The sequence below is a fragment of the Anomaloglossus baeobatrachus genome, chromosome 2 (assembly GCF_048569485.1).
Source record: "Anomaloglossus baeobatrachus isolate aAnoBae1 chromosome 2, aAnoBae1.hap1, whole genome shotgun sequence".
Taxonomy (NCBI): domain Eukaryota; kingdom Metazoa; phylum Chordata; class Amphibia; order Anura; family Aromobatidae; genus Anomaloglossus; species Anomaloglossus baeobatrachus.
Window position 1 is genome coordinate 396,655,163 of NC_134354.1, and position 17,588 is coordinate 396,672,750.

The 17,588-nt window shown below is 46.0% G+C and overlaps 1 protein-coding gene across 1 annotated transcript in view; it reads right to left on the minus strand.

The window, feature by feature from the left end:
• The window catches only part of RHBDL2 (rhomboid like 2), a 54,759-nt gene that overhangs the window by 15,812 nt on the left and 21,359 nt on the right, over window positions 1-17,588 (minus strand). Inside the window, exon 6 of the mRNA XM_075334108.1 lies at window positions 11,685-11,785. Coding sequence (XP_075190223.1) covers window positions 11,685-11,785 — 101 coding nt within the window. The remainder of the gene's footprint in view (window positions 1-11,684; window positions 11,786-17,588) is intronic.

Consider the following 17,588-nt stretch of genomic DNA (forward strand, 5'->3'; position numbering starts at 1 on the left):
CCAATAGCCACGTTTAGGATGCCACTAGGTACACTGAGTGTTTGCTAGTATAATGGCTTAGTTATAATGAGTTGGAGTGTGCAATGCAGGCAGACGTGCTCTGCAAATGTCTTTGCACTAGTGTGACTATAGCAAAGTCCAATAGCCACGTTTAGGATGCCACTAGGTACACTGAGTGTTTGCTAGTATAATGGCTTAGTTATAATGAGTTGGAGTGTGCAATGCAGGCAGACGTGCTCTGCAAATGTCTTTGCATTAGTGTGACTATAGCAAAGTCCAATAGCCACGTTTAGGATGCCACTAGGTACACTGAGTGTTTGCTAGTATAATGGCTTAGTTATAATGAGTTGGAGTGTGCAATGCAGGCAGACGTGCTCTGCAAATGTCTTTGCACTAGTGTGACTATAGCAAAGTCCAATAGCCACGTTTAGGATGCCACTAGGTACACTGAGTGTTTGCTAGTATAATGGCTTAGTTATAATGAGTTGGAGTGTGCAATGCAGGCAGACGTGCTCTGCAAATGTCTTTGCACTAGTGTGACTATAGCAAAGTCCAATAGCCACGTTTAGGATGCCACTAGGTACACTGAGTGTTTGCTAGTATAATGGCTTAGTTATAATGAGTTGGAGTGTGCAATGCAGGCAGACGTGCTCTGCAAATGTCTTTGCACTAGTGTGACTATAGCAAAGTCCAATAGCCACGTTTAGGATGCCACTAGGTACACTGAGTGTTTGCTAGTATAATGGCTTAGTTATAATGAGTTGGAGTGTGCAATGCAGGCAGACGTGCTCTGCAAATGTCTTTGCACTAGTGGGACTATAGCAAAGTCCAATAGCCACGTTTAGGATGCCACTAGGTACACTGAGTGTTTGCTAGTATAATGGCTTAGTTATAATGAGTTGGAGTGTGCAATGCAGGCAGAGGTGCTGCAAATGTCTTTGCACTAGTGTGACTATAGCAAAGTCCAATAGCCACGTTTAGGATGCCACTAGGTACACTGAGTGTTTGCTAGTATAATGGCTTAGTTATAATGAGTTGGAGTGTGCAATGCAGGCAGACGTGCTCTGCAAATGTCTTTGCACTAGTGTGACTATAGCAAAGTCCAATAGCCACGTTTAGGATGCCACTAGGTACACTGAGTGTTTGCTAGTATAATGGCTTAGTTATAATGAGTTGGAGTGTGCAATGCAGGCAGACGTGCTCTGCAAATGTCTTTGCACTAGTGTGACTATAGCAAAGTCCAATAGCCACGTTTAGGATGCCACTAGGTACACTGAGTGTTTGCTAGTATAATGGCTTAGTTATAATGAGTTGGAGTGTGCAATGCAGGCAGACGTGCTCTGCAAATGTCTTTGCACTAGTGTGACTATAGCAAAGTCCAATAGCCACGTTTAGGATGCCACTAGGTACACTGAGTGTTTGCTAGTATAATGGCTTAGTTATAATGAGTTGGAGTGTGCAATGCAGGCAGACGTGCTCTGCAAATGTCTTTGCACTAGTGTGACTATAGCAAAGTCCAATAGCCACGTTTAGGATGCCACTAGGTACACTGAGTGTTTGCTAGTATAATGGCTTAGTTATAATGAGTTGGAGTGTGCAATGCAGGCAGACGTGCTCTGCAAATGTCTTTGCACTAGTGTGACTATAGCAAAGTCCAATAGCCACGTTTAGGATGCCACTAGGTACACTGAGTGTTTGCTAGTATAATGGCTTAGTTATAATGAGTTGGAGTGTGCAATGCAGGCAGACGTGCTCTGCAAATGTCTTTGCACTAGTGTGACTATAGCAAAGTCCAATAGCCACGTTTAGGATGCCACTAGGTACACTGAGTGTTTGCTAGTATAATGGCTTAGTTATAATGAGTTGGAGTGTGCAATGCAGGCAGACGTGCTCTGCAAATGTCTTTGCACTAGTGTGACTATAGCAAAGTCCAATAGCCACGTTTAGGATGCCACTAGGTACACTGAGTGTTTGCTAGTATAATGGCTTAGTTATAATGAGTTGGAGTGTGCAATGCAGGCAGACGTGCTCTGCAAATGTCTTTGCACTAGTGTGACTATAGCAAAGTCCAATAGCCACGTTTAGGATGCCACTAGGTACACTGAGTGTTTGCTAGTATAATGTCTTAGTTATAATGAGTTGGAGTGTGCAATGCAGGCAGACGTGCTCTGCAAATGTCTTTGCACTAGTGGGACTATAGCAAAGTCCAATAGCCACGTTTAGGATGCCACTAGGTACACTGAGTGTTTGCTAGTATAATGGCTTAGTTATAATGAGTTGGAGTGTGCAATGCAGGCAGAGGTGCTGCAAATGTCTTTGCACTAGTGTGACTATAGCAAAGTCCAATAGCCACGTTTAGGATGCCACTAGGTACACTGAGTGTTTGCTAGTATAATGGCTTAGTTATAATGAGTTGGAGTGTGCAATGCAGGCAGACGTGCTCTGCAAATGTCTTTGCACTAGTGTGACTATAGCAAAGTCCAATAGCCACGTTTAGGATGTCACTAGGTACACTGAGTGTTTGCTAGTATAATGGCTTAGTTATAATGAGTTGGAGTGTGCAATGCAGGCAGACGTGCTCTGCAAATGTCTTTGCACTAGTGTGACTATAGCAAAGTCCAATAGCCACGTTTAGGATGCCACTAGGTACACTGAGTGTTTGCTAGTATAATGGCTTAGTTATAATGAGTTGGAGTGTGCAGAGGACAGGAGGGTATAGTGCCAGGATTGTGGGGCTCTGGGTAGAGGAATGGAAGCCTGCCTTTCTATTCCCTCCTAATAGGGAAATGCAGGAGGAAATCCCTGACCTTGGCTACACAGACGCTGTCGCTGTTTTCAGGACCTGTCACCTATGGCTCTGACCCTGCCGGTTTGAGCCCTTAAAAGGACTGATAGAAAGTGCTCTCCCTAAGCTGTCCAGCGCTGTGTATGGAGCGCATACAGCTGTATCAGCGATAGGACAAAGGACGGAGCTGCGACAGTGATGTCTGACACCAAAGACGCAGAAGAGATAATGGCGTCCTGGAGGAAAATGTCCGGTTTTATAATGCAGGGACATGTGACATGGACATCCTATCACAGATGCCGTTGCTTCTCTGGCTAAAAGTCCACTTAGCTGTGTGTGTGTCTGGGATTGGCTGACATGCTGGCCCGCCCCACTACACGCGCGCGCTTAGGGAAGGAAGACAAGGAAAAAAAAAAAAAATGGCGATCGCCATTATAGAAACAGCAGTGATCTGAAGGCGCTGTTCCCGCACACTATACACTGAAATGTCATAATAGTGTGAGTCACAGACTTACACTATTACAGCGGAAACCAAGCTAGGAATTAGCTGGGTTTTTGCTGCTAGAACCGTTCTCGAACGTTTCTAGAACTATCGAGCTTTTGGAAAAAGCTCGAGTTCTAGTTCGATCTAGAACAGGCCCCAAAATCACTCGAGCCTAGAACTGGAGAACCTCGAACCACGAACCACGCTCAACTCTAGTCCCTTTACATGACTAATGAGGTTGCCGTGTAAAACCATAAGGATTCTACTTGCCTGACTCTTTCATACTTGCAGACTTGCTTCATACCACTGCGGTTTACAGCTTATTTTTCCTCGTGCAAGCGGTGTGCAGAAACACAGTATTCTAGGATACGTATCTATTTAGGACCAGTTCTTGGTAAACGAGCGCATTGATTCTTGGATATACGGTCTCTTGTACATATGATCAGTTCACAGTCAAGATATATCCTCTACAAGGTTTCATTTTAAATAGGTCACCTTTTGACAGTATGTTTGACAAAGGCTACCATAGCCGAAACGTCACCATCTGACTGTCCATTTCCTTGCATCAATTTTTGTTAATAAAATTATTTTGTTAAGCATATTTGCATTCTGGACTTTTCCCATTTTTTTCTTACTGAGTGCCGGAGTTATATTTCCTTCAAGTTTTAGTAGTGTCCAAGTGGCCCGTAAGCTTGGAGCTGTCCGGGCCCCGCTCCCCACTTTTTGGTGTGAGGGAGCTGTGCCCTCAGGGGCTCACACTTGGTATTTCAGTGGGCTGCTTTGGTTGGAAAGCCCTATCCCCCTCATTGCGCTAGTGCCTTCGATCTCTGAGCTTCGTGGGGACAGTCCATAAAGGCCCTATCCTTCGCAGGTTAATTGCCGGGTTGCTTGAAGTCTCTCCCCGACCTAGGGTCCAGTACCCCGACGTGCTTTCGGACCGGCTATTGTACTTGAGCTACCAACTGTCCTCCAAGACTAAAGAGGGCTTTACACGCTACGACATCGCTAATGCGAACTCGTTGGGGTCACGGAATTGGTGATGCACATCCGGCCGCTTTATCAATGCTTTTGCGTGTGACACCTATGAGCGATTTTGCATCGTTGCAAAAACGTGCAGAATCGCTCATCGGTGACATGGGGGTCCATTCTCAAAAATCGTTACTGCAGCAGTAATGAGGTTGTTCCTCGTTCCTGCGGCAGCACACATCGCTCCGTGTGACACCGCAGGAACGAGGAACCTCTCCTTACCTGCCTCCCGGCCGCTATGCGGAAGGAAGGAGGTGGGCGGGATGTTATGTCCTGCTCATCTCCGCCCCTCCGCTTCTATTGGGCGGCGGTTCAGTGACACAGCTGTGACGTCGCTGTGACGCTGAACGAACCGCCCCCCTTAGAAAGGAGGCGGTTCGCCGGTCACAGCGACATCGCCGGACAGGTAAGTAGTGTGACGGGTCTGGGCGATGTTGTGCAGCATGGGCAGCGATTTGTTCGTGTCGCACAACAGATGGGGGCGGGTACCCACGCTAGCGATATCGGTACCGATATCGCAGCGTGTAAAGCGGCCTTAAGTCCAGGTACCCAGTTCCAATACCCCGCGATCGGGTCTCCGACTCCTCCGGGTGCAGACCACCGTCTACAACCCAATCTTCTCCTCCCCGGGAGCTACAAGCTCCCTCCTAGCTCCTCACTGCTCGAGGGCTACCACTGAACTCTCTCTTTGCTCCCTTGGAGCCAACTGACTTGTCATCTCCCGCCTCCCTGCCTGACCCCTAGGTAGGTGGCCCTATTCCAGCTTAGCAGCCCACTGGTGTGCCTGACAGGGTGTGGTGCGAGGTGTGATTGGGATTTTTGGATGCTGATGGAGGCAGTGCCGCAAGTTATGAACCCGGAACCAAGAGGGGTTGAGTCCTTCACTGGGAGATAAAGAGCGTGCAGTACCCTGTGATGACCTGACTAGTCCAGGGGCATCACACTAGCATATACAGGGATCGTTAGGCAGGGATTAGTAATATGCACCTAGAACTGCTCGTGGTTCTGGGTGCATATTGCACCTGACAGGTTTACCTTAAGTTCTTTTTTGTGCTAATACCATGATTAAAAACCGTGCTGTTTGAAATGTTGTGGTGCTTGTGCATCAGAGAGCATAACAGCATACTTTTAACAGAATATGTAAAGAAAAGCATATTTTAAAGGGGCTGTCCGCTATTTGGCCAAACCCGTCTTAAAGGTGTTGTCTACTACCTAGACAACCCCTTTATAAATGAAGTAGTCCCCATTTTAATTAATAAAAGGTCCTATTTAGAAATCACCTCCATTTAGTAGCTGATTAGATTACTTTTTCCTGTTCAATTTCTCATAAACCTATGCCAATATGAGGTATACATACAGCGGTAAGGGATATGTGTGGTACACTGGTACTTTCTGTGAAGTAGCTCACTGCCAATAGACTATGTACACAGAGAGCAGTGGTGTGGGTAGAGTTAGCTTTCTGAGCTCTGCTTCATGATACATCTAAGGACTCTGATAGTTTACTGTGTGCAACAGTTGAGAGACTAAGTGATACATCATTGGAATCAGTGTCTGGGGACAGATTCCCTTTAATGTTTAAAGTGTGCACATCCTGAGCTTTAGGTTCATTCAGACATCCATTTTTCACATAAGCGTTCTGTAATTTTTCATAGATACAAGTACAGTATAATCATATAATTTTTCATTTATACGTACCCATTATAGTTTGAGACTGTTCATATGGATATTTTGTTTGCAATCCAAGCATGTCCATTTTATTTGAATCATGGATTAAACTAAACTAAACCATTCCAATCCATAGAGTGGTAAACAAGTCAATCGACATTCGAGATCAGAAGCGGTAAATTTGTGCCTTAGGGCAGACATTTATCATGCATTATAGTTTCTATACTCCATTCCCTTTATCCTTTCCCATGCCCTGGTTCAATTAATGGATGCGTGTCTTTTTCATTCCAGAACATTGTAATTGTTCCTCTGCATGAATGCTTGAGTAGATTTGGAGCGGAGTTTTGGATCATTGTCTTGCTGAAATATCCATCCCCTGCGTAACTTCAACTTCATCACTGATTCTTGCACCTTATTGTCAAGAATCTGCTGATACTGAGTTGAATCCATGCGACCCTCAACTTTAACAAGATTCCCGGTGCCGGCATTGGCCACACAGCCCCAAAGCATGATGGAACCTCCACCAAATTTTACTGTGGGTAGCAAGTGCTTTTCTTGGAATGCCGTGTTTTTTTGCCTCCATGCATAACGCCTTTTTGTATGACCAAACAACTCAATCTTTGTTTCATCAGTCCACAGGGCCTTCTTCCAAAATGTAACTGGCTTGTCCAAATGTGCTTTTGCATACCTAAGGCGGCTCTGTTTGTGCCGTGCTTGCAGAAATGGCTTCTTTCGCATCACTCTCCCATACAGCTTCTCCTTGTGCATCTTTGTGTACAAGATGATGCTGCAGGTCTTTGGAGGTGGTCTGTGGATTGTCCTTGACTGTTCTCACCATTCTTCTTCTCTGCCTTTCTGATATGTTTCTTGGCCTGCCACTTCTGGGCTTAACAAGAACTGTACCTGTGTTCTTCCATTTCCTTACTATGTTCCTCACAGTGGAAACTGACAGTTTAAATCTCTGAGACAACTTTTTGTATCCTTCCCCTGAACAACTATGTTGAATAATCTTTGTTTTCAGATCATTTGAGAGTTGTTTTGAGGAGCCCATGATGCCACTCTTCATAGGAGATTCAAATAGGAGAACAACTTGCAAGTGGCCACCTTAAATACCTTTTCTCATGATTGGATACACCTGTCTATGAAGTTCAAAGCTCAATGAGGTTACAAAACCTATTTAGTGCTTTAGTAAGTCGGTAAAAAGTAGTTAGGAGTGTTCAAATCAAGAAATTGATAAGGGTGCCCATACTTTTGCATCGGTCAAATTTTGTTTAAATGCGGATTGCACATTTTCTGTTAGTACAATAAACCTCATTTCAATCCAGAAATATTACTCAGTCCATTAGTTATTAGATATATGAAACTGAAATAGCTGTTGCAAAAACCCAAATTGTTATAAAGAAAAAAGGTTAACATTAATAGGGGTGCCCAAACTTTTTCATATGACTGTATATACCAGTATGGGACCATATATACCAGGCTATATCCATGGCTCTTTTTGCACTATGCACTTTGACCTTGTCTTTTTAGCACTTGCTATTTATTTTTTACAGGGTCTTTTTGTTTATTTATTAATATACACTTACGTAGGATGATTAATATAAATATATCAATTTTTTGAGGCTTACATTGTGCTAGTTTACTATTTATTATGTAATTTTTTTTATATATATCTTTATCACCTGTCCCTGACATTTTGAGCAGTTTATTGTATTGAGGATTCTTTATTCTTATTTTATTGATTTAATTTTCAAGAAAATATTTTTTTTAGCCTAATACTGTTTCTATTATTTGTGATATTCTATATCCATGATCGGGGTCATACAGCAGGATGGGGTTATGATGGAGACAGATACCAACCAGAATGGGACCATATATACCAGGATATAGGCATGATGAGGGTCATACACCAGGATGGGACCATGATGGGGAGATATACCATGATGGGGTCATGATGAGGATATATATACCTGGATGGGGCCTTGATAGTGGACATATATACCAGGATATAGCCATGATGGGGTCATACATCAGGATGGGGCCATAATGTGGACATATTTACCAGGATGGGGAACATATTTACCAGGAAGTGGCCCAGGATGGGGGACATTATTACACAATAAAAGGCGGAGGGGGGGCAACTTGTTTGTCTTTATAGGATTTAGAATGCTACAATGGCCCATACCACTAATGAGGGGGGAGGAGGAAGCCCCAGGCTCAAACTCTGCATCAGGGCCCATCAGACTGTAATTATGCCACTGACCATGAACAGTAGACAATATCACCTGGTAAGTATTATATTACATGCAGGGAACATACATTAGTGATACTACTCCGGTAGCGAGGAAGGAAAATGTGTATGATGCTGTCCTGCTGTCAGAATGATGAACCCATGGGATTTTGAAGATAGTAGTTTTTCCGACAATGTGTTTTGAAGTCCCCGACTTCTTCATCAGAACTTTAGCCACATAAAATACAGCAAGTTACATCAGTTTAAATACCATGCCAGTAGTGAAATAAAAAAAAAAGAATGCAGAGTGGTACTTTGAAAAAAAAAAATGCATTCTCCTGGCAACCCCCACAAATCGCTGCGGAATATGATGGCTCTATTTAAGCAATGCATAATAAATAATAATAAACCCATATTTGTTTAGTTCTTAGCTAATTATACTGCCATGAACCTGAACCTTTAACATTGTGATACCTTTAAGGCTGCTTTACACGGTACGACCAATTGTGCAATTTCACAATCGATCGTACCCGCCCCCGTCTTTTTTGCGTCACGGGCAAATCACTGCCCATGTCGCACAAAGTCGGTAACCCCCCGTCACACGTACTTACCTCTCGTGCGACCACGCTGTCGGTGGCGAACGTCCACTTCCTGGAGTGGGAGGGACGTTCGGCGTCACAGCGACGTCACATGGCCGCCGGCCAATGGAAGCGGAGGGGCGGAGATGAGCGGGATGTAAACATCCTGCCCACCTCCTTCCTTCACATAGCCGGCGGCGGCCGCGTGACGCAGGTGAGCTGCTGTTCATCGTTCCCGGGGTGTCACACGGAGCGGCGTGTGCTACCACGGAAACGATGAGCAACTAAATTAAACGATATTATGGAACCTAGCGACCAGTACACGACTCACGATTTGTGAGCAATACTGCGTCGCTAGGAGGTGTCACACAGGCCGGCATCGCCAGCGATGCCGGATGTGCGTCACAAAAACCGTGACCCCGACGATCTATCGCACGATAGATTGTCTGGTGTAAAGCAGCCTTTAGAGTCTGAGTTGTAGCTCTTGGGGTTTTTGCAATTTCTCTGAGCATTGCATGATCTGCCTTTGGGGAGAATTTGTTGCAATCTCCACTCTGTGGATTACTGTCCGCAGTCTTGAATGTTTCCACTTGTGAATACTATAATCTTTCGCATTGTAGAATCATGGATGACAAATTGTTTAGAAATGGCCTTATAACAATTTCCTAGACCAATAGGTTGCAACATTTTCTTCTCTAAAGCCTGCTTTACACCATACGATCCAGCATACGATATCGTATGCGATCGTACCCGCCCACTCCAGGAAGTGGATGTTCGCCGCCCACATCGAGGTCGTATGGACGGGTAAGTACGTGTGAAGGGGGTTATTCATTTGTGCGACACGTTCAACAAATTGAACGTGCCGCACATACGATGGGGGCGGGTACGATCGCATACGATATCGTATGCTGAATCGTATGGTGTAAAGCAGGCTTAAGATCATTGCAGATGTCTTTTCTCATTTGCATTGCCTTAACACAAACATGAAAGCTCCAGACCAGCAGGTGCCAAAACTACTGCTTATAAGGATGTGATCATTGAGATGAGCGAATCTTTTGTTATTTGAAGTTGCCAAATTGTGTCAAAAGTTTCAATAAAACTTGATTTGTGGGGAGTCTATTTGCAAAGCCTTCAATTGCCCTGAAAAGACTCTGAGATCTCCTAGGACTGTATCCAGTCCCATTTAAAGGGGATGTCCAGTCTAAAACTACAAGTGTGCAGTGACACTATGTAAATGCAGACTTGTGAATCCTCACATCTCACACACTGTGCTCTGTGAGGATTCTCGAGTGCAAGTGCCGGAAATAGCAGTCATATGACCGAAAGTATGCGATATGCACACTTCTGGCCAGAATCCGGATAGAATGTTTCCAGCATACTCAATGCAAGTGTATTGCACAAGGCCGGAAACAGTCAAGTCGGATGTGTCCGGGAGTATGTACAGTATATCACATAATTGTGGTCACATGACCGCCAATCCCCGAGCTGACACCGGAGAATCCTCACAGCATAAAATGTGAAGATTCACAAGTCTGCAGACACATAAAGGCCGCTTTACACGCTGCGACATCGCTAGCCGATGCTAGCGATGTCGAGAGTGATAGCACCCGCCCCCATTGTACAGCCGATATGTGGTGATCGCTGCCGTAGCGAACATTATCGCTATGGCAGCGTCACACGCACATACCCGCTCTGTGACGTCGCTGTGATCGGCGAACCGCCTCCTTTCTAAGGGGGCGGTTCGTTCAGCGTCACAGTGACGTCACAGCAGCGTCACTGAACCGCCGCCCAATAGAAAAGGAGGGGCGGAGATGAGCGGCCGGAACATTCCGTCCACCTCCTTTTCCGGTGGACGCAGGTAAGGAGATGTTTGTCGTTCCAGCGGCGTCACACGTAGTGATGTGTGCTGCCGCAGGAATGACAAACAACATCGTTACTGCAGCAGCAACGATAATTGGGAAGAGGGGGGCATGTCACCGATAAGCGATTTTGAACGTTTTTGCGACGATTCAAAATCGCTCATAGGTGTCACACACAACGACATTGCTAAAGCGGACGGATGTGCGTCACAAATTCCATGACCCCAACGAGATCGCTTTAGTGATATCATAGCGTGTAAAGTCACCTTAAGGCCACGTCTCACTAAGCGATATCGCTAGCGACATCGCTGCTGAGTCACGGTTTTAGAGACGCAACAGCAATCTCGCTAGCGATCTCGTGATGTGTGACATCCAGCATCGACCTGGCCCCTGCTGTGAGGTCGCCGGTCGTTGCTGAATGTCCTGGACCATTTTCTTCAAAGGCGATGTCCTGCTGGGCAGGACGCATCGCTATGTTTGACACTGTGTGACAGGGTCCCAATGACAGCAGAGATCGTTATACAGGTCGCTACTGCGACCTGTATCGTTACTTAGTTGTTGGTAAGGTCTGACTGTGTGACATCTCGCATCGTTTTCGGGATCGCTGGTAAGTCGCTAAATGTGACGGGGGCTTAAGTGGTTACAGTTTCTTATAAACAATGAACCAAGGGCATTTGATTAGCAGTACCAGGCTGCTACTTATCCTCTTAAATCCTGTAGTGTAGATCACCTTTTTCACACTGCTTCTCCATTTCGGCCTGGTTTTTGGTTAATAACTAATGACAATGTAATTTTTTATGTGTTGTTGTTTGTTGTTACATAATTTTAATATCTTCTAAAGAGCAGGTATATTATAATTATATTCTGATATGTGTAAAACCATAAAATTCAAAGAAGTTGCACTTCGTTTTTCTCAAGACTGTATATATATAAATAATTCCGACATTCAGTTCAATTGGTAACAGTTTTTTCAGCATATAAAAGCATAATAACTTATGAAAAGGTAATATGTATTTCTTGATATAATACCTGTTAAGAATCAATTTAATCAACTCACCACTATGATATTCATGAAGTAACCTCCAATTAAGGCATAGACTCCCCCAGAGGCCCCTACTAGAGCAAGATGTGGGTCAAAGATGGAACTAGCCAGGGATCCTAGTCACAAAAGCAGAAAACGTTATACACGGCTTAGAATATGAGATCAGTGAATAATGGGTGAGGAAGGAGGTGGACAGGCTGTCATGTTCTCATCTGAAGACACCAATTGTATTAATGTAATGCTTTTACTTGTTTTGTATGCCTGTAGTAACAAATGTTAACTTCTCCGTGGGCTGCAGTACTAATCATCAGCCACAAGAGGTCCCTGTCTTCCATTTTACTCTAATAAACACTCTTGTTTGGAAAGGGCAGGGTTAATACCTATTCAGCCAGGGAGAGGAAGGAGTGGTAGAGACTAATGTAAGTGAGTTCTGGTTTCAAAGTCAGTAAGGCAGTTTTGGTGTAGTGAACGAACAATGTAGGAGTAAAGACACCTTCAGAAAGAAGATAATTGTGGTGTGTGTGTGGCTGGAAAAGGGAGCAAGTCCAGCAAACCTTTAGTGGTGAGTGAGTACTACCATACAGGCAAGTGGGTGATACCTCCTAGAGAAAGACTCTTGTAGGATGGAGTTCACTGTTGGTCAGTTGTGGGACCTTAGGGAAAAAAGGATTTGCCCAGCTAAGAACAGAAGAAACGGCTCTAGGAGTGGCTCTTGTATGGGATGACAGCCAGTCGGCTGGGTACTAGGTTCACATTGACCTGTGTGGCCCTGTACCAGGAAGATGGAGGTTCACCGTATCTGTTATGCCTGTGCAAAGTTCATAAGCACAGTGTCATTGACCGAAGCGACTGTATACTTCTGTATTATGGGAACAGAAACTGAGGTGTTTTATAATAATCTAAAAATAAACTATTAGTTCATTTAAAAAAAAAACAAACAAACAAAACATGGTTTTGCAGTGTACTAATAGGTATGAGCCTGTTTAATCCATAAGTCCCTATTTTGCATTCTTAGCTCTTGCTTCACTAATTGACAGAAGTCTAGGTATAAGCATATATGGACAGTATCTCACAAAAGTGAATACACTCCTCACATTTTTGTAAATATTTTATTATATCTTTTCATGGTACAACACTGAATATATGACACTTTGATACAATGTAAAGTAGTCAGTGTACAGATGCAGCACAGTGGCCAAGACCATAAAGTGGTTTAACAAGATATGTTCCACTCAGAGCAGGCTTCGCCATGATCGACCGAGGAAGCTGAGTACACATGCTCAGCGCCATCCAGAGGTTGTCTATTCAAAATAGACATATGAATGAGGCCAATATTGCTAGAGAGGTTACAGGAGTGGAGGGTCAGCCTGTCAGTGCTCAGACCATACACCGCACACTGCATCAAATTGGACTGCATTGCTATCATCCTAGTAGGAAACCTCTTCTAAAGATGATGCACAAGAAAGCCCACAAACAGTTGCTGAAGACAAGAAGATTAAGGACATGGAATACTGGAACCATATCCTGTGGTCTGATGAGACCAAGATAAACTTATTTACTTCAAATGGCATCAAACGTGTGGCGACAACCAGATGAGGGGTACAAAGACAAGTGTGTCTTGCCTACAGCCAGGCATGGTTTGGGGCTGCATGAGTGTTGCCGGCTACAGTTCATTGAGAGAAGCATGAATGCTAACATATACTGTGATACACTGAAGCAGAGCATCATCTCCCTTTGGACAGAATTCCAACATGATAATGACACTAAACAAATCTCCAAGATGACCATTGCCTTGCTAAAGAAAAAGAGGGTAAAGGTGCTGTGGATTGGTCAAGGCTGTATTCAGACCTAAACCCTATTGAGCATCTGTGGGGCCTCCTCAAATGGAAGGTGGAGGAGTGCAAAGTCTCTAACATCCACCAGATCTGTGATGTTGTCATGGAGGATTGGAGGAGGATTCCAGTGGCTCCTGTGAAGCTCTACTTAACTCCATTTCCTAGAAGAGTTACAGGAAAAGCTTGAAAATAATGGTGGGCACACAAAATATTGACACTTTGGGCACAATTTGGCTATTTTCACTTAAGGGTGTACTCACCTTTGTTGCTAGCGGTTAGACATTAATGGCTGTGAATTATTTAGAGGGCACCAAATTTACAGTTATACAAGCTGTATACTGACTACTTTACATTGTATCAAAGTGTCAAATCCTCAGTGTTGTCCTTTGAAAAGATCTAAAATATCTACAAAAGTGTGAGGGGTGTACTCATTTTTGTGAGATACTGTATATATGAAAACTTGTGTGACTGTAGTTCCGGGATTAATTCCTAAATCTTAATCCCTGAACTACTCAAGGAAAATGATCTCTAAGACCTAAACCACCCTATATAAACATGTGATGATGAACATGTAGGATATGCTGGGGAGAAGTTATTGTTTTTCAACATACCTGCCCACAACTATTTAGAAAAAAAATCCACAATAGAAATTATGCATCTGTCAATCATCTGCATTAGGGTGGGGGAGTGAAGCCCTATCTTTGTATAGCAGACATTACGAGAGCTTGTGTGAATACTAAGGACAGGGTTACAGAAGCATTATGGTCAGAAGTCACTCAGAGCCATATGCCATGCACAGTACCATACCATTGTTCATTTCAACCACAAAATAAAGGCAGATCCATTAACAGCAGCTTGTTTATAGATTTCAGACATCAAGGGAATTTATTTATTCATATAATAAAAATAAAAAGAAAATACAGTAGAACCTTGGATTAAGAGTAACTTGGTTTGAGAGCGTTTTGAAAGACAAGCAAAGCTTTTAACAAATTTGTAACTTGGTTTAAGAGCAATGCTTTGCAATAAGAGCAAATACTCACTGCATACACTTCCGGATCAGTTCTGTGGCGCCCTAGGACCTGGTCGCCACAACGGCATTGCCCTCCTGAGGGTTAATGCTGAGCCTGGAGGTAATGGGGAAATCTACTGGCCAGTAAGTTAACATCCACCGCAGTTTCTCCCTCAGGCCAGTAGGGGGAGCTCTGAACCTGAAGTTTCAGGGAGCTTCCTTAAGCCTGACCTGGGGGAGGAGTTAGTTAGTCTGTAGGGAGCAGCAGAAGTGAACAGACGCAGAGTGAGCTGTCCTGTGAATCTGGGGCCTAGAGCTGGAGCAGTTTGGCCCAGAGAAGCAGGAGTAGCTGAGAGGCAGCAGAGAGACTCGGACATCGGAGTCTGTGGTTGCCAGGGTATAAAATCCGTCCCTGGTAGCCGAATCCGAAGGGCAGGGGAGCTGCAAGCCCCTGGCCCAGACACATCCAAGGTACAGCTGCAGCATCAGGGCCCGGTGTGGACCCCAGCGGAGAAGCACCAGGGAGAGGGCCTGCGCAGCCACCTACAGAGGGAAGGGACGTGCTATTGGTCCCAGCAGCGAAGAGGGCCATTGCTGGATTCAGAGAAGCAGGGTCCTATCATCACCAAGAAAGGTACAGGAGTAGGCCTCATACTCAGCTGGCCAGAAAGATCACCCCAAGTACTTCCAGGCCGACCGGATCCCCATCACCACCTGTAACGGTCTCCCAGGACTGGACTGTTCCCAGAGTAAAAGAGGAAAAGGTAAAGAGACTGTTGTTTGTGCCTGGTTCTTTCCTCGCCTGTCGGCCCTGCACCGTGTTAGTCACACAGCACCATAGACCTTCACAAGCACCAACTGTGCCCCGGGCATTGCTCCACCTGTGGGGAGCAGTACTACCATAGCTGCCATAATATCATCCCGGAGGCCTCACACAGCAGCGGCGGCTTATTAGCCGCATACCACAGGTGGCGTCACGAACACAACCATTAACAAGCAAGCCACATATTCTACTGACACCCACCAGGGCCACGGAGCCGGGCCCAGCCACCACTGACTACCACCGGACTAGTCCAGCCCGGCACCGGGTGTCCCATAGCCCTGGGGTGGGCGAGTCAACTTTTGGCGTCACGAACAGGATTTCGTGCCCGGTCACACCGGGTACTGTGCGCCTGCCGGAAATGTGCTTAAAAGATTGTGTACTGGCTGCAGACCACCGCCGCCATTAGCCTCGCCGAGCGCAGGAAGAAGGGGGGCGTGCCTGACAAAGAGCGCGAAGGGAGCGCGCCATCAGAGCAGAGCGCTGTTAACCCCGCGCGACCCGGAAGAAAATTTGAAAAGTGAACGGAGCCTGGTAAGGTTCACTAAGGGGGAGGAAGATGTCCGACTCAGAGGGAGGGCAGGTGGCTGCCATAGCCCGAGACGCCGCAGCACCAGCAGAAGCAATCCCAGTCGCCGTCGCCCCGGCCCCCACTGTAGCGCCGGTAATGCCGATCACCATGCCATACATACCGGGAGCAGAATGGCTGCCGCAATACTCCGGGGAGTCCCATACCTTGAGTGACTTCAGAGAAAGCCTGCACAGCTTATTCCGGGTGTATCCGCTGACTGAGAGCCAGAAGGTGGGCATATTAATGGGGCAGCTAGCCGGCGCAGCCCAGCGTGAAGCGAAGTCATGGCCTGATACAGATAAAGGGACAGCAGCCCAGATACTGGCCAAGCTAAAGAGTACTTTTGACACCCGCACCGCAGCAGAAATAAAGATGAGATTCTTTGGGTGCAAGCAACGGGCCACAGACAGCATAAGGGACTATGCCTTAAACTTGCAGGAGGCCCTGAAAGCAGTTAAACAAGTGGACCCAGAGAGTGTACGTGAAGAACACAAACTCCTAACTGAGCAGTTCATAGAAGGGCTCCTGTCAGACGCCCACAGGACCCAGCTGCGTATCATGGTCCTGCAGAACCCTGCTCTGGACTTTGCCAAGTTTAAGGACCAGGCCATCAGGGTACTGAGAGAATCTACACCGAATGACCCAGTACCCCTCCGGCCTCTTGCTATCACGTACCCCGGGGTGGTGCCTGCAACACGAGCCACTGCAGGGGCTGAGGCGCAGTCCCTGGATAAGGATCCCACGGCAGAGCTCAGACAGCAGGTCCAGGAGCTGACCAAGACTGTAGCTGCCCTTGCCAAGACCGTTCAGTCTCTACAAGTGACCCCATCACCTGCAAGAATCGAGTTGGCCTCCAGCCCAGAGGACGTCCCATGGATGCGACAGAGGAGGATTCCGCCGACCCGAGGCAGAGACACAGACCGGTATGATTCAACTGGACAACCGATCTGCCGCCGCTGTAGCCAGGCGGGCCACATTGCACGACACTGTCCTTTAAATGGGCAGAGCCTGGGGCCAGGAGCCGACCCCCAGGTGTAAGGAAGCCCGGCTCAACCCCCAGCCGCAGCAAGTATGTGGGAGGACGACCGGTCCTTCCTATTGTGCTGGATGGGATCCCTTTGAATGCCCTCCTGGATACGGGGTCCCAGGTAACAACCATCCCCCACAAACTGTACAAAAGATATTGGGCCGATTCAGACATTGACCACGGCCCAGATGATGATTTAACAATTGTGGCCAGTAATGGTCAGCCCTTACCTCAAATTGGGTACAAAGAAGTAACCATTAAAGTGGGGCGGGTAGAATTGCCATGTCAAGGGATGATAATTGTCGATATTGATCGCAAAGAATCTGACCCACTGCTAACCATTGGTACAAATGTGATAGAAAATTGTATTGCCGAAGTGATAATTTTGTTGCAACAGGCGTCTGAAACCGCCAGCTCCGGGCAGCAGCGTGCCCTACAGATGGAGATCCGAGCCCTGATGAGGAGGCAGCAGGTAGAGCTGGCCGGAGGAGAAATTGGCAGTGTGAGGGTAAGTGACCCCCTCCCCATTGTAATACCCCCAAGAAGTGAAATGTTGATATGGTGTCGGGCAGCAATAGGCCTCAAGGGTCAGGACTACCATGCCTTGGTAGAACCGGTGTATTCAGACAGTAGGCCTGGAGTCCTGATAGCCAGAGG